The sequence below is a fragment of the Amblyomma americanum genome, chromosome 6 (genome assembly GCF_052857255.1).
Source record: "Amblyomma americanum isolate KBUSLIRL-KWMA chromosome 6, ASM5285725v1, whole genome shotgun sequence".
Classification (NCBI taxonomy): domain Eukaryota; kingdom Metazoa; phylum Arthropoda; class Arachnida; order Ixodida; family Ixodidae; genus Amblyomma; species Amblyomma americanum.
The window spans coordinates 93,396,294-93,423,695 of NC_135502.1; the positions used below are offsets into that span (position 1 = coordinate 93,396,294).

The 27,402-nt window shown below is 48.2% G+C and overlaps 1 protein-coding gene across 4 annotated transcripts in view; it reads right to left on the minus strand.

The window, feature by feature from the left end:
* The window catches only part of LOC144093857 (uncharacterized), a 59,019-nt gene that overhangs the window by 12,882 nt on the left and 18,735 nt on the right, over positions 1-27,402 (minus strand). For 2 of the 4 annotated variants that reach the window (XM_077627587.1, XM_077627588.1), the window contains exon 2: positions 15,583-15,606. The exons of 1 other annotated variant lie outside the window; for it this stretch is intronic. In XM_077627587.1, coding sequence (XP_077483713.1) covers positions 15,583-15,606 — 24 coding nt within the window. Of the gene's footprint in view, positions 1-1,172; positions 1,607-15,582; positions 15,607-27,402 lie in introns of those variants that run through there. One more of the 4 variants, XM_077627590.1, reaches the window with a different exon arrangement.

Below are 27,402 nucleotides of genomic sequence, written 5' to 3' on the forward strand. Positions count from 1 at the left end.
TCCTAATCACTGGGACACTTTTTCCTTCAAGGAAGAAGAAAAGAAGAACTAAATGTGGAAAATGAAGCACTGCAAACGGACAAGACTCGACTGAATTGCAAGCGTTACCAGTTAGAGAGAGGTGAAATAAACGTTCCAGATTTATTTTCAAAGGGAAGACAACGAATGCGTATTCTGCTGCCGGAAAGTCATCCACCTAGTCACGAAAAGCTCCGGCGTCTGATATGGCTCAGGAAAAAAAAAAAAAGGAAGCTTAATGTTGTAATCAGTATCCCTTCAAAAGAGTAACAATGTGCGCGCTTCGCGAGCGCGTTCGTAGCGGAAAATTAAAAAGAATAAGGGAGTTCTAGACGGGTATACGAACGACGACATTACATGTAGTACCTCACAGCAACACACAAGCGTATCATCTCAGCGTTGACCGCACAGCGGCCATTGAACAAGCGAGCTGAACACTTCACGCCAACACCACGAAAGTGCTGAACGTAGCTCTGCAACTCAAGTGTCACCGCCCAAGAGATATCGCGGTCATTGATCACGACTTTTGCTCCGCCCTGCTTTGCCAGGGCTGGTTGCCCCTCCCGCCTTTCGTTCTTGGCCCTCCCCTCTTCCAAGTAAACTTGTACACGACAGTTTGAGTAAACGCCTTGACCCGTCACAAGGAGCAAAATAGCCAATGTCAATATCACATCAGTGCAAGCTCCTTTGTGCCTGACATTTAGCAAGTCCCATTTTATCAAAGAAAAAGAAAGCTAACATCAATCGAGAAATAATTGTTAAAATTAACAATTCACAGTTTACGCACGAGTAATGATCATTTATCAGTCGAGCTGTAATTAGGGCGAAAGCCCGATGTTACAATCACAGGTGTGTATACCTTACGCTTTATAAGCGCGGCATCAATCTCATGCCATTCGATATTCAGCCAAAAAGCACTTCTTTTCTTCCCGGGCATTTAGCACCAAGGGCCTGTCGTTGCGTCACCGGCACTAGCCAGTCCACTTAAAACCGGCTCCCTCCTCGGCGTACGCATACTTCACGCCGCTTGCACGAGCGCAGTGCATGGGAGTGTCTCTCCCTCCCCCACCTCCTCTCCCCATCCCAACAGCCTCTCCGGCTTTCCTCCTCTTAAGCGCACGGTGCCACGACTACAATGCTGCTGCACTACATACGTGTAAGGAAAGCGGCTCTCGGCAGGAGTCCGGGGGGGCCCCCCGGCGCGCGCTCCAACGTCCACGGCGACGACGCCGCCACCAGCGGCGGGGGTTGCGACGGGGCCATGTCCCGAAGAATGCAGCGGCGCTTGGGTAGCGCAGCCTGGTCGCGGGACCCCCAGTGCGGCTCCGGCATCACGTGGCTGGTGGCGGCCGCGAGCTTGCGTCTCCGGTCCTCCAGCATGCTCTTCGCGGCGCCTATCGCCAATCGAATGCACCCCGATTGCCCGCTGGTGGGCGCGGTCCACGCCAGTTGGAGCGCCCCACAATCGGGCGCCGCTTCTCGGTAACGGGAGGCCACGGGGCGCTATCTGGACGAGCGCGGCCCGCGGCCGCCGCTGACTGGGCCGCCCGCCTCTTGTCGGGCGTAGTTATCAAACGAACGGCCTTCTTCCCTGGTGCGGATCACCTTCCCCGTACCCCCCCCCCCCCCCCCCTCCTGCCAGCGTGGCCCCGGCTATCTTATTCGGCCCAACTAGAAGAAGACGCGGCCAAGCTGCATACACTTCCCGGTTGCTGCCGTAGCAAGCCGTGCACGGCACACGTTTAGGCTCTTCAGCTGGCCAGGGGTGTGGTTCGCGCAGGACGAGCGCGGGTGCAGCAGAGGAGGGCGCGTCGAACGGGCTCGAGATGAGACAGTTCACTTCTGATAGCTCTTGTTGGGGATGGACCAAAAGTATTAAAAAAAAGGCGAAGAGAGGAGAGAGAGACCAAGGACGCGGGCGACCGTGTGCGGCCGGTCATGCGGTCCGTAAATTACCCTCTCCACCGTCTTTGCCTACATTACACAACTGGAACAGGACGTAGAAAGACCGCGGCATACCTGAACGGCTGACCGGACGCGCGCCGGCCTGCATAGAGGAAAATGTTTGGAAAAATTTGAAGCCCAGGATGAGTGCAGGATCAAATAAAAAACAAGAATTCAAAAACCCGCGGCGGTGTGGCTCAGTGATTATGGTGCGCGGCTGCTGACCCGAAAAACGCGAGTTCTATTCCAGCCGCGACGGACGTATTACTGTGGAGACGAAATGATAGAGGCTCATGTACTGGGCGATGTCGGTGCACGTTAAAGGACCCCAGGTGGTCGAAACGCGGTCCTACACTACGGCGTCCCTCACAGAAATGAAATGAAAAGTGGTTGTTTGGAAAAGGAAATAGCGCAGTATCTGTCTCACATCAAGGTGGAAACCCGAACCGCGACGTAAGGGAAGGGACAAAGTAAGGAGTGAAAGAAGAAAGAGGTGCCATAGTGGAGGGCTCCGGAATAATTTCGACCTCCTGGAGATCATTAACGAGCACTGACATCGCACAGCACACGGGCGCCTTTGCGTTTCGCTCCATCGAAACGCGGCCGCCACGGTCGTGTTCGAAATCGGGTACTCCGCATCAGTAGCCGAGCGCCCTAGCCACTGAGCCACCGCGGCGGGACAAGAACGTATATCTAAGAGCCGTTTTTTACACATTGTTCCGACTTATTAACTGCAGTTTGTTATCTTGACTTGTTTCCATGTTTTGTAGCCACTCCCCTCTACAATGCCTTAATGGCCCTGGGGGTATACTAAATAAATATACAACCAACAAATCCGATTCGAATGACGCTGCCATTTCTCGACGAAGTAAAGTAGTCTGCATAGTAAAATGCTCAAACCTAAACGGCGAAACGTTCGTCCTGATACTCACGGTGCCCGCTACGCTTCGAGAGGCACAGGTATCCGGTGCAGCAGACCGAACAGAAATTCTGCGGCGATAGAAACGGCAGTATCGCCAGAAAGGTGCGCATAATCAAAAGGTTCGGTACTAAGAGAAATGATAGTTGGTCATGCACACCGGATGCCATTTTCATCCACGTAATCTTTCGGGGGCCATAAACGCTGCATTATGCGGGCTAAGTCAGGCACCCACATTTAAAAATCCCTAAAAAATTGTGCCTTGAAATGCAGTCTACGCATGTTCCTAAAAGGATATGAAAAACGCAACTTCGCTATAAAGATATTTGTTAAGAAAGCAGGTCTCGGAATAAGTATTTGTTCTTATAATTCACGTATGTTGTGCAAAATAGAGTGAGCGCCGATTGTCGTCATAAAAATTTTACACAGTTGCTTCTCTAACATACTTATGAACTAATTTTTCTGGTTTTAGGACCAGCTTAGAAACTGGTTTTAGAAACTGTAGGCGGCATTTTTAGCGACAAAAACGTATTTGATGACTGTAGTACAGTCGCTAGCTTCCCGCTACTGCAAATTATGTAATTTTCTATTCTCACTCCACGAATTCTTTACCACTATTAAAAACATTAACATTAAATAACGCAAACCCTCAACGTCATTTTCCATTCCCCGTCGGCTCCTTACTGCTGCTGCGGCCCATATACAAATGGTCGCTTTCCAAAGCAGCATAAGCGAACAGGATTGCCATCGCTGCTACCACTTGACAGCGGTTGTTTGTTGCCATAATTTCAGACAAAACTCGCCTTCTTGGGGGTCCACCAGACCTGAAACACTTTGGGCACAAATTATCTTTTCTAGGCTCCCTTCTGCTTTTAATTTACATTAATGATCTGTATAAATACCTTAACAACACTAACTGCTTCCTGTATGATGATTACACTACGTTATTTTTCTCTAGTGATTAATTAAGTAACCTAACATCTAAAATTAATGCTGACCTAGAAATTGTAATGGACTGGTCTCGAAGCATTATTTCACAAATAAGCCCAATTAGAACAAAGCTAATTTTATATAACTCACAACACAAGCGTCTTCTCTCTGTTCCTGACGTATATCTAGATAACCATATACAACCATATTCCGTAAAGTTCCAAGACTGAGTCCAATAAAAAAAAATGCGTTCAACATTGAAAACATTTGTGCAGCACCACTTCGATATCGTCGCCCTTGCAGTCTATACTCAGCTTCCAACGCTACTTGAGGTCTTGGAAACAGTTGGGAAACGCTTCCTTTGGCAGGGCTGCCAGCTCCTTTGTCGTGGCGTCTTGAATGGCATCCACGCTCCCCATCCAGCGACCTTTAGGGGCTCTCTTCACACGAGAAAACAGGACAAAATCGCATGGGGAGAGGACAGGCGAGTATGGCGGATGAGGAAGTGCAGCAGTACTGTGCTTGGCGAGAAATTTCGTCACGCTGAGAGCAGTGTGCTGTCTTGCGTTATCGTGGATAAGGCTCCATTGTCCAGATGCCCATAAGTCAGGGCGACGGCGTCGCAGTGCATCACGCATTTGCTGGAGCACTCGGATATGAAACACCTGATTCACCGTCTGCCCTTGTGGGACGAACTCGTGATTGTATGACACCTCTGGCATCGAAAAAATTGTCAGCATCGCCTTTGTTTTGATCTTCTGTCGCCGCACCTTTCTCCACGCCGAAGAGCTTGTGGACCGCCATTCGGCGACCTGCCTCTTTGAGGATCGTATTGAAAGCGCCATTTTTCGTCTTCAGCTAATATGCTGTCGACAAATGCAGCATCCTTCTCTGCCTCAGAGAGCAAATCAGCGCTCAGTGATGCCCGCGTGTCCTTCTTGTCCTCTGTGAGGGAATGCGGCATAACTCTGGCATTCAGCTTTTGTTTCCCCAAGTTATCGAACAAAATTTGGTGGCATGTTGTCTTCCTAATGTCGAGAGCATCTGATAGCATGCGGACTGTAATGGTACGGTCTTGCAGTACGATTTTTCTGATCGGAGTCACGTTGTATTTAATTCCGTGAGGTTGAAGGGCGCCCCTGCCTTGTGTCGTCTTCCACCGACGTTCTCCCCGGAACGAACCTCTTGTGCCACTCGAAAACTATATAGCGCCCGAGATAATGTCTCGTTGCCGTAAGCATCACGTAGGAGCTCATACGTCTGTGTGGCTGTCTTGCCAAGCTTCACACAGAATTTTATGTTTACACGCTTTTCGAGGAGGACGTCTATCACTCCACATTCACTCACATTAGAATGCGCAAACGACCAGTGACAACGTATTTGTAGCATGCAGTGTCATCTAGCGGCTGCCACAGCAATTAAGATGAATAGCTCAGGTTAGCCCGAAAAGATGGCGCTATACATACGTGCCAACATTTGTTTTGGGGAATCATTTCTAGAGAAGAAAATAAATCAGTCTCGAAACTTTACAGACAAGGGTTGTATTTCCCCATCTTGTTCTGTAATACTCCTTGGTGTGACATCTGATTCACATTAAAATTTAACCTCCACACTAAATCTATTGGCAATAATGTTGCATTTAGTATACATGTACTAATTAGAACGCGTTTTCTAAGCAACATACTCTTCGTTTACTTTATTATGCATTCATTCACAGCCACCTCGATTACTGTTTATCATCGTGGGGTAACACGAACAGTAGCGATCTTTCTTCTTTATGTCCTCTTCAAAACCAATCTGTTCGAATAATGACCTTCAGCTCATACACCGCATCCAGTGATCTCATTTACCTCGGGCTCAATACATTACCTCTCCTTTGTTAACTCCAGCTGCAACTTAAGTTTATTGATTTATCACGCCCGACACAATAGCACTACCATCCCTATCTTTACTGCATCACATCTGTCTTATTATTAATACTATATTCTCAGAACAACATACTTCCGAAAGTAAAAAATTATGGCAAACAGTCCGCTTTATTCTTTGTTATCTGCCTAAACACGCTACCCACAATCTTCAACTCATCCCGTACCAAAACATCATTCCATAAAAACTTGAGAAAGTATGTACTTGCCAATGAACCCTGTATTTACTGTGTACTGCATTTATTGCATGAGGGTTTTTACAGAGTACTGTGTTCTCTTTCTCGCCGTGTTTCTAAATGTGCTCGTAAAATTCGACATGCTTAACCAAATTTCTGTTGTGCAATGCCCTTATGTAATGCCTCAATAAAGGCATTTAAGGGTAAAATAAATTATTATTATGATGATGGTGATGATTAATTCCCATTACACGCCTCATATATACAACCAATAACAGTAGCTCAACCCCCCCCCCCCCCCCCCCGAAAGTTTCTACTTTGGGGCCTCGTTCTGTACTCATTTATGTACCCTATACATGTAGTTCTTTTTCAATAAACCTGAATCCGAACAAGAAGCGCAAAGATTCCCCCCCCCCCTAAAAAAACTGGTTCCTGTGTGTTTTCTCGAGGCAGAGTAGGAACGAGTTTTCACAGTCGCGAAGAGCGTCACTGAAAAAACCAACGAGTCACCCGTCAAGAACATGCGTTTCGAGTCTGATAACGACATGGCCAATCTTCACGCTCACGTGAAGAGAGCACTTTTGTTTTTACGCCTCAAAATTTGCCCCATTACTTCGGCAATGATTACGGTAAAAATGAAGCAAGTCGAGACGCTGAACGCGGGCTAGCAGTCCATCAATAAATCAATATATCCGTTGTACACGCGTGTCCGTTTTTCCTTCTCACAGCTTCTTCAAAGAACCCGCCGCGGTGGCTCAGTGGTTAGGGCGCTCGACTACTGATCCGGAGTTCCCGGGTTCGAACCCGACCGCGGCGGCTGCGTTTTTATGGAGGAAAAACGCTAAGGCGCCCGTGTGCTGTGCGATGTCAGTGCACGTTAAAGATCCCCAGGTGGTTGAAATTATTCCGGAGCCCTCCACTACGGCACCTCCTTCTTCCCTTCTTCTTTCACTCCCTCCCTTTTCCCTTCCCTTACGGCGCGGTTCAGGTGTCCAACGATATATGAGACAGATACTGCGCCATTTCCTTTCCCCCAAAACCAATTATTATTATTATTATTATTATTATTATTATTATTATTATTATTATTATTATTATTATTATTATTATTATTATTATTATTATTATTATTATTATTATTATTATTATTATTATTATTATTATTATTCAAAGCGGCACCATACATTTTCACCACTAACAGGTTTTCTCGGAACCAGCTGACATCTAAACTTTCGCCTCAGTTCCAAATGTAAAGAGACACGCAGCGTACATTGGATATGTCGAGCATTGTTGACGCTGGATATTAAATGAGAGTTCAATTAGAACACCGAAAAGGCTTGCTGGGAGCCACAGGAGCCACTTCTATATCTTCTTCGACCAATGCTCATAAGATCCAATCCGAATCGTGGCCGCGTACTCCGCTGCGGACTGAAGTATTCGTTTTGCTTTCTGGCTTAGTGAACGGAATTATCCGATGAGGCGAACGTTTTGAGCGCGTACTTCGGTGGTGCGGTCGGGACCTTTTGCCTGCTATCTATCTCCCTTCGTGTTTGTACGTCCGCGCGCGTTTGTGTGTGTTTTCGTGCTGGATTGCGTGTTCGTTTGTGTCCTCATATGTCTGAGATACGGCCATACACCTTTTACACAACCTAGATTAAGACGTGTTGATGACGAGCCAACTTTTTACGGGTCGACGGGGGACAAGCGACATAAATAAAAACAAAAAAACCGCAAGGAGAATATATTTCTTCCAGTGCTTCCGCCTTCCCAAGACCAAATGCACAAACACCACGAAAAGCGCCAAAGTGCCCATTGCTTAGCATTGCAGGCGATAGGCGCGCCTTGAACGAGGGCGGGGGAAGGGAGAGAGGGGGGTGTCAATCACTTTTCCTGCACCCATGCATGAGCCGCCGAGGCAAAAATGACCCTAAGCTATACCTGTGAGCAGAGTCCGGCCGTCACTGATATGATCCCTCTGAAAGCATGCTCGCAGCAACGCGCTGGTTTACTCGAACATCTAGTTTGCAGCTTTTCGTGCATGTATTACGCAAAGAACAGTGCTGTTTTCAAGCCAGTCTTCACAACACACAGAGTGCGGCAGCGCTTTTGTTCGCACTGACCGGCGATGACAGCCGGAAATGTCTAAAAACACGGAGGCACTGTTTGTTGCTGGACCTAGCACGCAAAGTTCTCGGGGATTATTAGGCAGTTTTCCATTTATTATTAGGAATTTTCGTTTTCGATGTACTACAATGACGATGCTGCCTCACACAGAGGAATTTTTCTATGCAGCATATACTTTTTGTGTTCTTTATTCTATGTTAACGACAATGCACTTTTATGACGTTAGGCCAGCTTTGGCCGCTAAGAACCATGTCACGAGGTATTTTGGTCAAAACAAGATGAAGTAAAAGACCCATTTCCCGAGCATTTCACCCCAGATAAGTCGAGCACCAGTGTTGTGGTGTCTTGTGTTGTGTTGTGGCTGTGCTGTGCTGTGCTGTGCTGTGCTGTGCTGTGCGGTGCGGTGCGGTGCTGTGCGGTGCTGTGCGGTGCTGTGCGGTGCTGTGCGGTGCGGTGCGGTGCTGTGCTGTGCTGTGCTGTGCTGTGCTGTGCTGTGCTGTGCTGTGCTGTGCTGTGCTTTGCTGTGCTGTGCTGTGCTGTGCTGTGTTGTGTTGTGTTCGGTTTAGTGGCGCATAAGCATCTAAAGCCATCATGCGCCAACCTCAAGGTGTAGAGAAAAATTGTTCGAGCAGAACTTTATTAAAACGGGAAAAGCGACGGTCGTGTAGAGGGCCTAAAAAGTTAGTTTGTACAACCAAGTGATAGCATATAAAGAGCAATTTTAGAAATATATAATAGTAGAAGCTTTTAAGAAGGTCGGGAAACCTCAGCGACCATCCTTATGTGGGCAAGGATATAGAGGCTCCCAACAGGCCACAATAAGAATTGTAATGTGGGCACGGCGGCTCTGGGGATGGAACCCCACACCTCTAGCAGCCAAGGCGGATGCTAAAGTGACTAGACCACCGCCGTGTTTTTTTTTTTCAACATAAGTTATTCAGGTATGTGTAATCACTTTGGCCATTGTTTTTTGTTATGATTTCTTCTGGTGATGACAAACAGATTATTTTTTGTATATGCGCATTTTTCTTTTACACTTATGACGTGGCTGAGCTGCCCAATAAACAGCTAATTATATGTGAACAACCGAATGCTTATTCCGTTTCCTAAGTTCTGAGTTCTTTTTCTACGCATTTACTAATAGGAGGTCGCCCAGAAGGCGTTACCTTGACACGTGCTCCTGTAACACATACCAAGTGCCGGTTTCATGGACCGTAATTATGAAAACAAAAGTGAAATTAAACTATAACACCTGTTAAATAGAGACTGCAAAACAGCCACGTCGTGCATTCATTGTGTCTCAGCGTTCAGCCACGCTCTCACTTCCCGAACAGTCACAAACGCCGCTCTTCGTTCGTCACACACCAGAGCGGAAGGTGCTGGTGACGTAACAACAGCGATGACTCGCGGCCCTGTGCATGCGTACATTGGTAACGCCTAGTCACACGCGCTTGACAGAATCCGATACGCGCGAAGAATCGATAAGCACAGGGTATCGCATCGCCCCAGGTTGCAAGACGTATTCTTCTGCTGATGCTGGATTAAATAACCCCGCTCCAAAAAAAAAAGGCAACAAAAGAGACTGCTGGAAATATTGTTTCCTTCTCACCGCTTTTGTGCTACTATTAAGTGCTAAGCGGCACGCCCTTTGTTCAGGGTCATCATCATCCGCCTGACTGCGCCCACTGCAGGGCAAAGACCTGTCTCATGTCTCTCCGATCAACCCTGTCCTTTGCCAGCTGCGCCCACCCTATGCTTGCCAACTTCCTAATCTCATCTGCCCACCTAACATTCTGCCGCCTCCTTCTACGCTTGCCTTCTCTTGGGATCCACTCTGTTACCCTTAGGGACAAGCGGTTATCTAGCCTTCGCATTACATGCCTTGCCCAAGCCCATTTCTTCCTCTTGATTTCGACTAGGATGTAATTAGCACGCTTTTGTTCCCTCACCCACTCTGCCCGCTTCCCGTCTCGTAACGTTACACCTATCATTTTCCTTTCCATGGCTCGCTGCGTTGTCCTTAGCTTAAGCTGAACCCTTTTCGGTTGGCCTCTACGTTTCTGTACAGGGGTGTAAAGCTTCGCCCGCGATCTGTACAATCCCCCAAAACACAATTGTGAGTCTCGTATTCTTTTTTTTTAATACTGCGACAGTGTGCCTGCTGGCATAAAGTATTACCTGCATGTAGATACGCACTGGACTCTCGAAGGAAGTCCGGTAACGACTAGTGTGGTCGACTTCAGACGTCCGATAAAAGCACGAAATGCTACAGAACACAAAGAATAAAAAGTATAAAAGCATAAATAAAAAAAACACAGAGGTACAAATGAAGCAGAATCGAAAGAGCTGGACCTGAAAGCTGCGTCAGCAGTCCGTCATTGTCGCTGACAAAGAAAGATATGGTATTTTTAGACTCGGAGCAGTATGCCAACCGGTGAAATGTATTGCATGTGATTTTTAAGCTTTGTTCACAAAGTATCTTGTCTAATCTGACTGGTATCGTTATTTACTTCTTGTATAAATTCTGTGTGCACCAAATAAAGCCGTAGTGGAAGTTTAGCGCTTGTATTTGTCCCCTGTTTTGTTGCTGCGCTATGGATCATAAACCAGAATAAGAGTCAAGCTAAGTCAAGTTGAGGTTTAAAACGAAGCTCTACGTTTGGCTTAAAAAAAGCATAGTCAGCAACGCCGGTCAAGTCTGTTTTTGACCTAAGGAGAAAAAAAAGAGTACGTAAAACAATTATTGTGTGCGCGGTACGGTGTTAAAGTTTTTGCACGTTTTTTTTTTTCTAGTGACATACCCACAGAATAAAGTAAGTAGTTCAGTGAGGTCTATCCTGCGGTGCCTATTAATTATTTGATAAACGATTTTTTACCGGGAGCAATGAGTTATTCATGCTACTGGCAGTAAATTAGTTCTGGCTACGAATTCAGACACGGAAGTTCGACTGAAGCTGTTAAATGCAAAAGCAGCGGCCGCTCTGCTGCTCACACTCAACCTTATAAATCTTAGTATTAGCAAAGCCCGCCAGGACAAAAAGCGGTCTCCACGGCGCGTCCATCCTTCGCTGCGTGTTTCGCGGTATAAACCTACAAAACAAGGCAAAATGAATAATTGGACAACTCCGCTAACTTCGCCGCACCGATTAAAAGTATTTCTTTCTACTGTTTAAATGCATACCTGTCACACAAACATTAAGGGGACTCTGGAACGATTAAGTGGTCACATTCTAATGCAATAAAATCATACAAGAGATCGTTGTGAGCGTTCGCATTTAACCGCTCAGCGCAGGTGCTACAGCGTACAATGACTTTTAGAAAAACTGACCGCAGAAGCGATTAGGACGACGCTATACTTCGTCCATTTTCAACTGCCCCTTGCTGACAACGTTGGCTTCGCGGAATGAAGTGATTTCCACTGGGGCGGAGCCCAGCGTTAGGTGGCCGCCAGCAGGGTACGGGTTGAAGAGGAAACCAGCAGCACTAAGATGGCGGGGCACTTTTTGATCCAGCGCATGTAGGAGAAATTTTTGCGAGAAAACTTGGACAGAATAGTACCCTCCACCCGTTGTGAGTAATCCATCCCGAACCGAGGACATCTGTTTCAGAGGCTCATTAAAGACGCAATAATGCGGCCAAATTAGGCACGCACAAAAAAAAAGCCTGATTAAAACAGGGCAGTATGTATACTGACACCGCAGTGCGAAACGCACTTTCAAATTCCACCTATGCGCATTTGACGTATACTGCGTTTACAAGGTCACCTGAACATTCCAATGCCACTGAACATTACCGCGTACGGGAACTACTCTCATCCGAAAAATTAAGCTCAGAAGCATGAATTGCTGGAAGAGTTGGTTGTTTATGCACTAGCAAAAAACCGGGGAAAACCAAAGGCAAAGGACTCGGAAGAAGGCACACACACATATACACTCTGTCGCCGGACTTGGAGTTGATTTGTCTTTTTGCTCATCCACGTACTCGTAAGTACGCGGATGAGTAAGAAATACACAGTTGTAGGTCCGGCGGCAGAGTGCGTCTGTGCCTTCTTCGGGTCGTTTGTCTTTGGTTTTCGCTGGTTTTCAAACCCGGCCGCGGCGGTCGAATTTCGACGGAGGCGAAATTCTAGTGACCCGTGTACTGTGCGCTTCCGCGGTGGCTCAGTGGTTACGGAGCTCGGCTGCTGACCCGAAAGATGCGGGTTCGATTCCGGCCGCGGCGGTGCAATTTCGATGGAGGCGAAATTCTAGAGGCCCGTGTGCTGTGCGATGTCAGTGCACGTTAATGAACACCAGGTGGTCGAAATTTCCGGAGCCCTGCACTACGGCGTCCCTCGTAGCCTGAGTCGCTTTGGGACATTAAACGCCCATAAACCATAAACCAAACCGTATACTGTGCGATGTCAGTGCACGTTAAAGAACCCCAGGTGGTCGAAATTTCCGGAGCTCTTCACTACGGCGTCCCTCATAGCCTCAGTCGCTTTGGGACGCAAAGCCCCCATAAACCATAAACCAGAACAAAATTAAGCCCCTGCGCACACCCCAGATCTGACTAGATACGCATGGCTAGCGATATACCCGCGCATATAGGAGCGTATGTCTTCACATTTATATCACAAGCCGCATTTGAACACACGTGCATGAAAAAAAAAAAGAAAAAGGCGTTTCGCTGCCGCTCGCATAACAAACTCGCTCACCGGCGTCACCTGCCAACACGCGCGCGATGCGAACCCCTCTTCGTAACGTGCCTTCATTTCACTCGCGTCATGCGCTCGGCTTTCGCAACCTGCGAAGGCGCCAGAGAGCGACGCGGTGCCCACCGCACGCACAAAACGCAGCGGATGCGAGCGCCCGGTTGCGAAAGCGAATGGGCAAGGACACCGGGGTCGCGCCTTCGGCAGGGCTTTTTTTTTTTTCCTGGAACGCTTTATCCAAGATGGGGCCTTGGGGCCGAGTTATAACGAAAAGACCCGCGTGATTGGACAGCGTCAAACCTTTCGGTCATATCAGCGTTACAATACGTGTAGCCACTCGACGCGCTAACAGCGCTGCAACGACCTCCCCTTTCCCCCTTGCTACGCGTCCTTCTCCCTCTCGTAAAACGATAAGCGAGCTCTAAGCGACCAGTCATGCCCGCGTGTGTTTGGACCTCGCACACATTCTGGGTGGTGTCATATACAGCCCTGCCTGGTTAATATGTACACTTCGTTCCCAAGCAAAGCTGTCCATAAAGATAGTCGTCTGTAATAACGAATCATGAAAGAAAGACACGCTGTTCAGAAAAAAAAAATGTTCGTGATTGATGTCTCCTTCTGTACATAGTGGTGGGCAGTGAACTGGGAATTATACAAAAATCTTGGAAGCTACAAGTGTGTCACCCTGTTCGCCATTATTTTTAAAATAATATGACTCGGTATGAAGCACCTGAGAGGAGGAGGAGGAGGGGGGGGGACTTTAATGGAACAGGAATGGTCAGTCTGGCTGTCGGCCTGGCATGTTACTCCAGGTGAAGGTGAAAGAATAGAAGATAAGAGGATGGTGAAAAAAAGGTTTGGTTTGGTTTATAGGGGTTTAACGTCCCAAAGCAACTCAGGCTATGAGAGATGCCGTAGTGAAGGGCTCCGGAAATTTCGACCACCTGGGGTTCTTTAACGTGTACTGACATCGCACAGCACACGGGCCTCTAGAATTTCGCCTCCATCGAAATTCGACCGCCGTGGCCGGGATCGAACCCGCGTCTTTCGGGTCAGCAGCCGAGCGCCATAACCATTGAGCCACCGCGGCGGCTGGTGAAAAAAAGAGGAAGAGCAAAAAAGAAAGGCTGAATGGTGAAATTAAGAACACTATGGCAAATATAATGGTGTGTCATGGCATGATGACGTATCTACTATCACGACTGCTTATATAACACAAACCATCAGTATATATCAATACTAAGCCGTCGGACAGCTCCTGAAGGAGACAGAAAAAGCATACTTAACGACCGTTCATGTAGTATATAACAAATGATGCAAATGACACTGAACACAATGACACTAGAAAGCATGAAACCACTACAGAACGCCATCATTCTGGCAAGTTTTGCACTTCTGCACTGCTTTTCACTAATTTCCAACACTCAAAATGCAAAAATGGAAATATCTGTTTCAGGAAGTCGACATTTTGTTCTCATCGCTGGCCATAATAACACGACAATACATGGCCCTCTATATTGGGCCACAGCGGTGGCTCAGTGGTTACAGCGCTTGGCTGCTTACCCGAAAGACGCGGGTTCGATCCCGACTGCGGCGGTCTAATTTCCATTGAGGCTAAATTCTAGAGGTTCGTGTACTGTGCGATTTCAATGCACGTTAATGAACCCCAGGTGGTCGAAATTTCCGGCGACCTTCACTACGGCGTCCCTCATAGCCTGAGTCGCTTTGTGACGATAAACCCACATAAAGCGAAGCAAACATGGCCCCCTGTAGGCTCTGTGCTTGTTCTCTCCGTCCATTGTCCGGGCAGCGAATTTCCATTATAACGAAGTGAAAGTACACGAGAAAAATTTGGTGCCCAAAACAATGGCACATAATTCCAGTTCTCCATATTAACGGCGGTCATAATAACGAGGCAAGATGAAGTTTCATTCAAGCAAAAACACACGTGGAAACGAAAAGAGCCACACTAGCGCCATCTTTGCATCTGCGTAAATATATATGCATTCCCGCGAAATATTGGATCAAGTGCACGCCTAAGCATTAACTATTTAACCTCTACTGTAGCTAGATAACTAAGGTCAAGTTACCAGATTCGCGGGCTCACGACGAGATGTCTGAATGGAAAGTTCCTCTGCCCTGCAAAGCTCTCAAAGCGCCCACGCTCTTAAGAGCCACTATACGATTTTATCATTTAGTCAGCCCCCCCCTGAAAGTTGGTCTCAGCTAATAGTCACGTTTTCTTTTTTTTTACATGCGATAAGATAGCGCGGTAGTCTCAAGGACTACGCGGAAAAAATGCAACTGTGACATCGTACCATTGGCAGAAAAAGTTTATGGGAGCGGAGTGTACGATAAAAAAAATTATTTGGGCGCCGTCACGTAATTCAGTCGCCTCAAATGTCGCAGTGTTCGAGGGGACGTACTACTTGCTCTATCCGCTGGTAACAATACCACGCCACTGGGTCGCCAGACAAAGCTACAATAACTCTTTTTTTCCGTGAACACGCGTCCCGAAAAATTTGCGGGACACGTGTTCAACGCGAACAATGTATGGCGTTGTTGGGAGCGTAAGCTTGATTTGCAGACACATGAGACCACCGAATAAAATTGAACATGCACATCTCTCTATTTGCAGTTCGTGCTTTCGTATTGTGATTTCTCTTGACTTTTCATATATTTCCCAGATTTCCGCCCATATAATTTCCCACAATTTGTTTTCGCCCCCACCTCAATAACCAGCTGTGTAAAAAAAAAAAAAGTGGCCGCCGAACTTCGCCAGCATTTTTAATTTAATCGGAATGATACGCTGGATCTCTAATCCACCGACTGATCAAAAAAATTATCTCTCACCTGATTTCTTCCTGGCCGCGTAACCTATAGGCGGCAAGAAAAGAATTCGCCAGCATTAGACAGCGTTTTGAAACAATTCGTGCACCACAAAACGAATAATGATAATTTCGGCACAACCACTTATGAGTTTAAACCCTGTAACTAATTACACAAAATTCAGTTAATGTAATGAATCTAGAGCGGAAGCGGTGGTCGCAACTTCATGCATACTCTCTGCACAATCTCGCAAACCCTAGTGGTAGCCATTATGGTAAAGTCTCGTGCATGCTACCGGTTGCCGTATTACCCTCCAACAACGATCTTTTGTTTTTGGTGTGTGTGTGTGATCACACGGCTCTTGCCGGTACCGTGATGGCCGCCACATAACGGCGTTTCTGCAACGTTTTTACGGCCAATGTGCTCAGAAGCACGCAAATAATGTCTTGATAAGATTTCAATGTTTGCTGAAGCAATGAACCATTGACTCTGACTTCTGTTTAGCACCCATTCTATACGCTGCCACAATGGCGCTGCGCAAAGTTTCAATGCACAACCCCCCCCCCCCCCCCCCAGAAAAAAAAAACTGCAGAATACCCGCCGCGGTGGCTCAGTGGTTACAGCGCTCGACTACTGATCCGGAGTTCCCGGGTTCGAACCCGACCGCGGCGGCTGCGTTTTTATAGAGGAAAAACGCTATGGCGCGCGTGTGCTGTGCGATGTCAGTGCACGTTAAAGATCCCCTGGTGGTCGAAATTATTCCGGAGCCCTCCACTACGGCACCTCTCTCTTCCTTTCTTATTTCACTCCCTCCTTTATCCCTTCCCTCACGGCGCGGTTCAGGTGTCCAACGATATATGAGACAGATACTGCGCCATTTCCTTTCCCGCCCAAAAACCAATTATTATTAAGAAAACGAAGCTGCAGCTTTTAAAAAAACAAAAGTTTTCTCGTCGTCCATTGTAGGTGTGCGCATATGCACTGCAGGCAGAATGACACTCATTCTAGGATGGCTCATAGATCGAGGCAGCTACCCTCGCGTACAGGCCAGGCCCTCTGGCGGCTGAGCGTGCCTTCGCCTTCACCCGCTTCTGTTCGTCGAGCTGGGCAGCGCGTTTGGTCTTCCTGGCTGCTTTCGGAGCTTGAGGAGCTCGCCGCTGTCGCTGCTTTACGTGCCACCCCGTTCGGCCGTTTTTCTTTTCAGCACCGGGTTGCTTTGCTTCACGCAGTTCTTTAGAAAAGTATCCACGTTTGCTACACGTTAACAATGTATCGCGGGCTCCTTTTCAATCTCGAAAAGGCCTCATAATAAAACTCGACTCCTCGCAACGTCGGTATCCAGGCTGTTCCCCCTTCTAGCAACGCTAACTGCACGGAATTCCTGCCGTGTACATTATGAGAAGGCCAGCAAAAGCGAGCAGCATTTGAAGATAATGCAAAAAATTGAAATTAATAATAATAATAATAATAATAATAACTGGTTTTTGGGGAAAGGAAATGGCGCAGTATCTGTCTCATATATCGGCGGACACCTCAACCGCGCCGTAAGGAAAGGGATAAAGGAGGGAGTGAAAGAAGAAAGGACGAAAGAGATGTCGTAGTGGAGGGCTCCGGAATAATTTCGACCACCTGGGGATTATTAACGTGCACTGACTACGCGCAGCACACGGGCGTCTTAGCGTTTTTCCTCCATAAAAACGCAACCGCCGCGGTCGGGTTCAAACCCGGGAACTCCGGATCAGTAGCCGAGCGCCTTAACTACTGAGCCACCGTGGCGGGTAAAAAAAAACGAAATTGAAAATTGGTTTGCGGGGAGAGGAAATGGCGCTGTATCTGTCACATCTCGGCGGACACCTGAGCCGCGCTTTAAGGGAAAAGATAAAGGGGGGACTAAAGAAGAAAGCAAGAAAGAGGTGCCGAAGTGGAGGTCTCCGGATCAATTTCGACCACCTGGGGATCTTTAATGTGCACTGGCATCGCACAGAACACAGGCGCCTTTGCGTTCCGCCTCCATCGAAACGCGGCCGCCGCGGTCGGGTTCGAACCCGGGTACTCCGGATCAGTAGACGAGCCCTCTAACCACTGAGCCACCGCCGTAGGATGAAGATAATGGCGCACGGAACAAAAAAAAAAAACGACCGAATGTTTTCTAAGCAGGCAAACGACCTCTGAGCGTGGCGGGCACGATCAGGGTGGCACGTCCACTGCGCGCCCTTACCACGCGAGTGCGCTTCATCACTTTGCACTGTATAGATGCAACCACTGAATGCACGGTGAGCTCCGACTAAGCCCTCGCCATATTCGCCCGGCTTTGAAGGCAGGGCTGATCTCTCGTTCCCGAAACCGAGCAGAGCTGGGGAAGCGTTAGCTCACCTGGGACTGAGTTTGCAAGTTTGTGGCACGTGAGATTTCGCGGCTATTGGGTACTTAGGACGCGCAACCTGGGCGAGTTTCATAAACCAAGCACGTGAAGTGACCTTTCGCCGTGATCGGTGAAGTTTGTCCGGAGTTGCGCTCAAGCGCCGTGGGGATTGAAATGGCACTGAGCGTATATATAAAATTAATGTTTTTCACTAAAATCTCACTCGATAGTTAGCACTCATCCTGCTCTTGTTTTGCCGCTGTTTGGTACTATTTTGTGCTGCAAAGATTTCCAGACTCATGCGCAAGCAGGCGTAACCACTGCTTATAGAGCGCTAATTCAGACTCACAAAGGTTTCTAAGCCCGACCAACCCGTCAGCAAATATAGCTTTCAAGGGGCTGCGCGGTTTTCTGATTTCTTTATTACTTCGAAATTCAGTTTAGGAAGAAGTTAAAAACAGAAAGAAACACTTCAAACAGATAAATAATTATAAATTGTATTATTATCGTGGCTATTGCAGAATTGGGGTCCTTTCCTGGTTATCTTTACCAACAAAATGAATTCTTGAATAGAACTCGTATAACTTTGGACCATAAGCATTACTGATGCATCCACGAACAATAGCATAAAACGTGGGTTCGGCTACAGCAACACATTTACCGACTCCTGTTTTTAATCTCGCGATTCTTGCTTAACTCTGTCCATACCCGGCTTGCGGCCGTCCTGCAGCACACACTGACTGTATGAGCGTTCCTTCCTAGTTGCAGTTATAAAGCATACAGAGCGCACAAATAGTAGTTATACACTATAGCCCGCGACATAATCACATCAACAAGACAGCAGGTGACTGTCGTAAAATATATAGAGGAAGTAATAAAGGTCGGCACTGAAAGAATTTAATACACGCACAAAGGTATCACAGCTTCTCGTCATTCGAAATCATAAATCTGCGCTGACATGTTCGTGAATGCAGGAATGCTAGTTTCGCAATTTAATCAATGTCATATGACGTACAATAACCTCAATCACGTCGCAGCTATGCTTAGGTAGCCGAATCCACTTCCTCGAAAATGATTTCTTTCATTTATTCGACCAATGATCAAGTGCCAGACAAAAATGACGAATAAAAAAAAATAACTATACCGTAGGGAACACATCGTTTCATTTTTCATACTTTTTACGCTGTGTCTCGTTTCTGAAGGGTAACTGATGCTGCACAAGTGAATTAAGGTTTCAAAGATTAAAGGTAGTTATCATACATTGTGCTCACAAAATCTTTGTGAAATAGTCCATTGTAGACACGCATTGCCACCCTTTAAAGCTTTAGAATGTAAGAACTTGACTAGTCCACGACTACACTCTCGGGAATGCGGCTTTTCGGTGACAAATCTAGGTTAGCTTAATCGTTTAGAAAAGCTTACTTGGGATACTAATATAGAAAAAAATCTGTTTTAAGGCGAAAACAAAATGCAAGCCGCATAATTGCCGTGGCAGCAACGCGACCTCCGTTTCCGCCCTGAATACAAATCTAGCGATGTATTTTTGGTCGGGACACAGATTTGGCGATTACCGCGACAAACTACCGGCTAAATATTCAGCAGTCGGTTCAGTCAGTGCAAAGCAAGCCTAATCTAACCTGATATCGTCCGAGTCTTGCCCTGCAAAATCCGCGCTGCTATATTGATCGCCGAATATGGAACGGCACGAATGCGTGCTTCTGCCGTATTTACATGCCGCACGAAGAGAAAAGAAGGTAGCAAGCGAATCAAATTCAATTGTTCCAGGTGGGATCGTTGAGTGTTTTGTCTACCGCGCTACTCTACGTTGCTCGCTGCTCCTTCAAGGCCTTCCGGGGTTCTCTTCTGCAGCTGGAGAGCGGCGGATCAAATCGAACAGTTTGAAATGCGTCCTGATAAAAAGTCACGCGATCAGACGAGCAACGGGGGTCGTGTCACGTCAGCAGAATAGCCGAGCAGACGATGGCAAGAGCACTTTGCGCATGCGCATACTCTCGTACATTTCTCCACTGCGGTCCTGCATGGGACTCTGAACGACCGTCTGGTCGATTCTCCCGTGATATTACTACAAAAAAAAAAAGAAAGCTGTACATATCACGCTCACATATCGACACTTTATAGCACGCTCTCCTCCGATGCCGGATGCATTCTGTAAGCGTGCCAATTCTCCCATACACTTGAGCTGCGTTGGTGCTGCCAGAGAAGCAATTGTCGCGCGCATTTCCGCCGTGAGCAGGAGATAAACGAAACCCTCCTGAAAATGCAACTACTAATTTTATCGTCTTTATCACTGCAATCACGACTTGTTGACGCAACAGGTGCGTGAGATTTCTCGAGAGGGACAGACATCAAGAATGCACTTGCGTTCAAGAGCACTTTGTGGAAAACCTGTTCCCCCCTCCATTTCGACGAGGCCGACCATCTCCACAGTCGTGCGTCAGGACAGCACCGGCTGGGCGAGGAGGGAAGTTTTGTCATGGGGGAAGCGGAAACAGCGACGGGACCGACACCTCGGCGGTTACGCGATATTCTGCGGAGCCGTTGAGGGTCTATTCGGGATCCGGCCAGCGTCACGAGCGGTTTGAGCCGCACGCTCTCGTCACCTTTCGCGGGAGGCGCACGGAGATCCGTTCAAATGAACGTTCAAATGAACCGAGCGTTTAGGCGGTGCCGGATTGAATTGTTTGGCACCCGCATTGCTCCGCATTTTACCAAATGGTAAGTTTGCTCGATCTCCATTGCCTTGGATTAAAACTGTAGGAGATCATAGGAGCGATGTGCAGGGTGCGAGAGAAGCCGTCCGGCCTCCTGTCCATTGTATGGGTCCCTGCCTGCTGCCTTGCGGCCGTGAGTCCTCGAGCTGCAGAGTCTCCGGCGAGCAGTTTGCAGCGGCTACTAGAGGGAGGGGGGGGGGGGGGGGGGGGCAACCGCCTTTCTTCCAAAAAAGACGCGTCAGCGCGGCAACCGCCTTTCTTCCAAAAAAGACGCGTCAGCGCGAACAACACCCTCCAGGCACGCTAATTTTGGGTGCCTGCCACGGGACAAGTACGGCTGCCCGGTGACATTGCTGCTCATCGGATGACCCCGGCTCACCGCCTGTACGAGTTGGCTTGCAGTTGTCACCGCAGCGCTCGTGGAAACTTCGTCGATAGCACCCATGGATGAGTTCTACCATAGGCCAACAGTTAAGGAGGGAGGGATGTGGAAAACATGTTCTCCCCTCCATTTCGACGAGGCCGACCATATCCATCGTCGAGCATCAGGACAGCACCGGCTGGGCGAGGAGGAAATTTAAAGCAAGCAGCTGGGCTATAGTTGGTGATCTTTAGATTCAAATCTCATGGTAACTAGCGCTAAAGCCAAGGGCAGAAGAGAGACGGACACCACGAACGCTAGTGGACAGTGCTTTGAATCTAAGGAGGGAAGTCTCCCTCATGGGGGAAGCGGAAACAGCGACGGGAGCTCCACGTCGAAGGTTAAGCGAAATTCCGCGGAGCCGTTGAGGGTCTCTTCGGGATCCGGCCAGCGTCACGAGCGGTTGCAGCCGCACGCTCTCGTCACCTTCCGCGGGAGGCGCACGGAAATCCGTCATGCCATGCCGCTGGACTTCTGGTTCCAGGCAGCGAAGTGAGCGCAGCAAACGCGCGCTCTCGGCACCTTCCTTAGCAAATGCTCGCGGATGGCTTTGCCCCGAGAATGCGGCGCGCACGGGAACACCCGGCCGCCATCGTCGGCGCACACAAACGTTCTCCGCCGATACCTCCGAAGTCACGTCCCTGTCCCAGCCGGTAAGTCGGAAGCCCTTCTTACGTAGCCTTCTACTTCCGAGGAATTCCTCGTTGATGTTCTGCAGCTAGCTGGCGCGCTCTGTGTATTATTTGCAAGTGTAATAAATAGCATATGAGCGTTCACGCTTTGTCGTCTGTTATCTCGAGCACGAACCCCTCCGCGGTTAGCGACCGGAAACGCTGCATCCACGGAGTGGGAGTGCGGGGGCGGAAGGCTTATTGTCCCCCATATTTCCACAACTTGTGACCGCCGGTTGCGACACATGTGTTCGCTCGCGCCGCTGGCATTATAGACACGCACACATATAGTGCGTCTGTTGCGGAACACCCTACGGACGACAGAATGCTGGAGACGGCCTCGGAGCGTGGCGCAAGCGGGAGGACGTCCTCATGCGCAGTTTTTATCTCCGCCGAGAGGCCCGTTTCGGCAACGGGACGTATATCTCGTGAGTGTGATATGAGCGGGCCTCAGTCGGCGTGGGAGCAATGACCCGCGGCGCAAACACGCGGCAAACATTTGTCTGTTTCTATGGGTATTTACTGCACGCCGTGTTTACGATACGAGAAAAAAAATTGTATCGGATTAGCAATCTAAAAAGCAGTGTGTGCCGTACTGCCTGCCAGCTAAATGATAACTTCCCAGGACAATTCTATGTACTCGCTGCAACGATATTTACGGGTCCTGAAGACTGCTTCGAATATACTGCATAGTAATGAACCATTAAGGAGAGTTTCTATGTGTGTAGGTGCGTGCAGACGTATGCTTGTGAATGTATAGGTACTATCACGATCAAATATTACGAAACGCAGGTGTGTGGAAAACAAAATATTCCGGCGCAGTCACACAATTCAGTCGCCTGAAAATGGCACCGCCGCGGTGGCCGTCAAATGAACGCATAAACAACAGCGAGCAACGTTTGCAGCAAGCGGGCTGCTCAACTTAGAAACAATAGCCTTTTCCGTGAAAAAAAAATTGATTTGAGTAGTATCCAATAATGCACGCATACTTGCTGCATACCTCCTTTGAGAAATAGGCCTCGTGGCACTCAAAGCTCACGTATCAGAGGAGAGGGTTGAGGGCAAAAAACTGTGCAGCGCGAGGCCGGATTCATATATATATATATATATATATATATATATATATATATATATATATATATATATATATATATATATATATATATATATATATATATATATATATATATATATATATATATATATATATAGTGTTTTTTTCACTGATATCCAGGATGTATTTTCCGCGGCGCCGTGAGTTTTATCGACGCTCTACAATCGAACACTGAACTCCTCTTTCGAATTAGTTTCTGCACGACTTGCTCTAGCTCGGCTGATTGTCGTAGATGCCTTCCACTGAACGTCGTAGGTGCCTTCGACTGATTGTCGTAGATGCATTCGAATGACTGTCGTAGTTGCCTTCGACTACAGTGTCGTTCCAGGAACGAGGAACGGCCGACGCGCTGGTTTCTGCTGCAAAGTGCCGTTATAACAGTAAAAAGAAACCTCGCAGGTTACAGTTCGTGCCATAAAGAAAGAAATAAACAAGAATCTAGACAATAAACGCTCGGTGAAGCAAGGGGAACGCCTCCCGTCTGTGCGCAGACGTGACAGGGCCGATTGGCCTGAGCAGACGACGGCCCCTCAGGGCCTGGGAGTGGCTTACACATCAAAGGGGGAACAAGCTCGTGTGGGCGGTCGCATTCCGTCCTGTGTGTACGGAGTGTCTGCCTGCCGATAACGGAGTCACGCACAAAGAGACAGCGTCCACTACGCTTTACCTCCACAGATCGCTTAGGGACAGGCGTTGCACCTGGAGCACACAAGCGAATGGAGTGGCGCCGTTGGCAGAGATACCAGGCGAGGGTTGGGGTTGCGCACACATCCTGTAAGGTTGGCGCACGCGGCCATTTCCACCTTCAACGGGCCGCCGAACAAACAACGCGCGGCAGGTAACACGGAAGTATCCAGCGCAGAAAACACACGTTTATTATCAAAGGAGCCCCCACGAAGCACGTCACTTCATTACGCCAGTGGTATACGCATACACGGCAGACATGGGTGATAAACGTCGGAAGCGACGAAGGGATATATACACTTCCACAACAATATGCAACTCGAAAGACAAAGCCGAATCCGGTTATCCATTCTTTTTCCTTGTTCATAATAAAGGTATTGCGAGCCCGAAAGAAATATGTGAGCACCCTGGCACAAGCAAAGACCGATAAGGGGGAGGGGGGGGGGAGAAGACGCAGTTGGAAGAGAGCGAAAAATTTCCGTTTAAGAGGTTGACACCTATACAATATAAACGTGCCAAAATAGGATGCTTCTGATGCGCGAGCATGACGTCAACATATTCCGCCACTCCGCACTCGACACGTTTTTCATTATTTTCAGCCGAGTTACTTCGATTAAATACATCTCTGCTTCCCTCACCGCCATTTCTTTCATGTCATGCGTTTTGCAAGAGGATCGATGCAACCACAAAGCCTTCCTAAGCTGGTACAATAGGCCGACTTGGCTTCAGGGAAAGTACGAAATCTTGAGTCTTTCGATTCCGATACGTCTTGGCGGTACGCGGAGCTTGTAGCAGATGTCTCCTTACAATAACACAGCGCAAAGACAAACACGGACAAGTAAGAAAACACCACAAAGCGCTGGACAAAATGAAATTGCTTAACACCACTTGCTGTCCGTGTTTGTCTTTGCGCTGTGTTATTGTAAGCATGATTTACCAACACGCCAGGCTAGTCGTGTTAAGATGCCTCGAAGTTCACATTCACCGTTCAGGGTGATGACCGCTACGCCATTTCTTTTCGCAGAATCAATTTCGCGGCGTCGAAATATCATTTCGAACGGTCACTTTTCCGAATGCGCAGGCTACGGGACCGTCCAACACAGATGCGAGGCATGACAGCCTTGTAGCCGGTAGAGACCTACAAGCTTCATGCCCATACAACAGGTATACGCAGTTTCTGAGGAACAAAACGGTCTCTCATTCGGACGGTGGTCGTCAACGCACTAAACCAGCGATCTCAAAAAGGCGGCTCGCAGAGACTTGTCGAGCGAGCCTCGCCACATTGCCTTGTAGCCCCAGACACACCAACCTTTCTTCCGGAAGAACGTCAGCCCTTTTTTTACCGTCTTATGACAATCCTTCCACGTCATGTCCGCTCATCCCTGCTTTCGTCAAAAGAAAGCTTTTATTTAAACGACCAGAAAACATTGATTAAGACTCAAAAACAAAAGAAGCTAACTGAAAAAAAATGATCAAACTCCTAGTTTATTGGTAGCCATCTTCGCCGGAGCTTCTGATTAATTCGCTTCGATTTTTGTGCTAAAATTTTCTTTTCTTAGCTCGTTACTCCGTTTTTTGGGGGGCCTTGAACACCGCTTTGTTCCTTGAATTGTATTTTATTACGAGAATTTGCCATTTGGAGAAAATTAATTTAAAGAAAATTTTACAAGCTCGTTCCGGTTTTGAGTATCAACAAGATCCGGTGTTGAGGCCCATGCGTCCAGCCCTGGCTCCGTAGATGTCGCTCGCGCGCTGTCCGAAGTGTGGGGCAAGTTCTCAAAAAGTTATCGTGATCGTCAGAGGAAGAGGAGGAAAAGCATTTATTGTGCTCTAAAAGAGGTGTGATTTTCGCGACTTCAGACGATGTCTTCCATTTTCTGATGGTGTTTTCCGTCTTCTTTCCACAGGGTCGGTTCCCCTAGTCCAGGGCACCGCTGAGGACCGCTGTCCAGTAAGCTCGTCGGACCACTCCACGTTGGATGTTCAGGTCCCCGATGGAGAACATCCCCTCCCACTGTTCCGCACTCGGGTTTTCTACTTTGGATACCTGGTCATTTTTCTGAACGGCCCATGTTATGTGGAAAAGGTTCGGCTTAGCCCCACACCGCGGGCATTTGTCGCCGTATTGTGTGGGGTAGGCTTTACTGAGGGTGTTAAGGTTAGGCCCCTGTCTGCAGTAGTCTCCATCCTACTGCTTCTTGTCTGTTTAGCTGTTTTCATGGTGGTGGGTACTTCATTCTCACCCCCCTATGATAATTTAGAATTCCTGAGTAGCTCAGGGGGACCGGGCTGATCGTGAGAGGACACTCGAAAAGAGCAACGTGGTTCCCACAAGGCCCACCACCTGGAGCACACCTGCCGTTGCAGGGCAGTGGCGCATCGCTTAACCGCTGCACCACTGTGCCTGGAGGGCTATGATGACTCGCAGGGATCTATGAATGTAAAGTGGAGAATGACATTCTGCATATATGGGAATTAACCCGCTACACAGTTGCTTCGCAACCTTAAGGCAAAGGTTAAGTGTCCCCTCTAACTTTTCTAGGAGCACTGCGTCCCCTGGAAAGCTTCAGCATAGGCAGCGTGTGCGTCACATCCCGTGGATGAGAGGCATTGTCAGCTTCAGTGAGTTTGGGTGTTAAATGGCAAGCTTCTTTATTCCCTCTCCCTTTTGCGGCCATTGACCCGTGAGAGCCTAATACTTATGGTTGGTTAGTTGGTTGGTTATCGTTTATGGGGTTTAACGTCCGAAAACTACTCAGGCTATGAGGGAGGCCGTAGTGAAGGGCTCCGGAAATTTCAACCACCTGGGGTTCTTTAACGTGCACTGACATCGCACAGTACACGGGCCTCTAGAATTTCGCCTCCATCGTAATTTGACCGCCGCGGCCGGGATTGCACCCGTGTGTTTCGGGCCAGCAGCCGAGCTCCATAACCACTCAGCCACCGCGGCGGACTAAAATTTATTAATGCTGCCAGTGCGGCCAGATGACTTTGGAACCCTTGCCCCAAACGAAAGCGCTGTCGTGAAGGCGTGGTGCCGCTAGAGGATATGGCAAAGGCGATGTGAATTGTGAATTTAGTCTAACATCTTCAAGCGCCACATGGGCTTTGAGGAACGCCGTAGTGGAAGGCTCCAGATTAGTTTAGACCGCGTGCCGTTTTTTACTGTTCGCAGACATTGCACAGCACACGGGCGTAATTTTATTTATCCTCCAACAAAACACAACCCGGCCGAGGAAGGTGAGCCACAGCCCATAATTAGTTATAGGGACATTACGAACCATCACAAGACGGAGAGGCGACGTTACGCCGATCCTCACAAATCGCGTAGCAGAGAACAGCAAGCGATTTACAGGTAGATACAGGCAGGATCCTTCCCGCACCCTTACCTCCGAAACAAGACGTACCCGGAAAGGTACGAGAAGGAATGTAATTTCTAGAAGACTCAGTTAGGCACGCTGCAACACGTCCTTGGAGTATGCGATTTAGTCAAGGCAATCCCCCCCCCCCCCTTCTTACCTGCCCAACTGCCCCATCCAATCCCTCATCCTCCCTTACCGAGCGATGGGAGACCTTGCTAACCAGCCCCGCCCTGGAAGACCAGCTCGTCCTGATCTCCAGGGGCCAGGTAGCTAGGGAAGCATATGGGTCCCGTGAAGAGGGAACCACTTCCATCGACGGCGTCTAAGAAGTCGTCGTAATTAGCTCGGTTCAATAATGTTGTTTCTCTCTCTCTCTCCTGGCCCTGTGTGTGAACAGTTAGCCACATTCGTGCCCTGTACACTTACTGATCCGCAAAATCGACAGACGACAGTACCGCCACGATTATTACTTCCTGTTTGGGGATCCTCACACTGCTC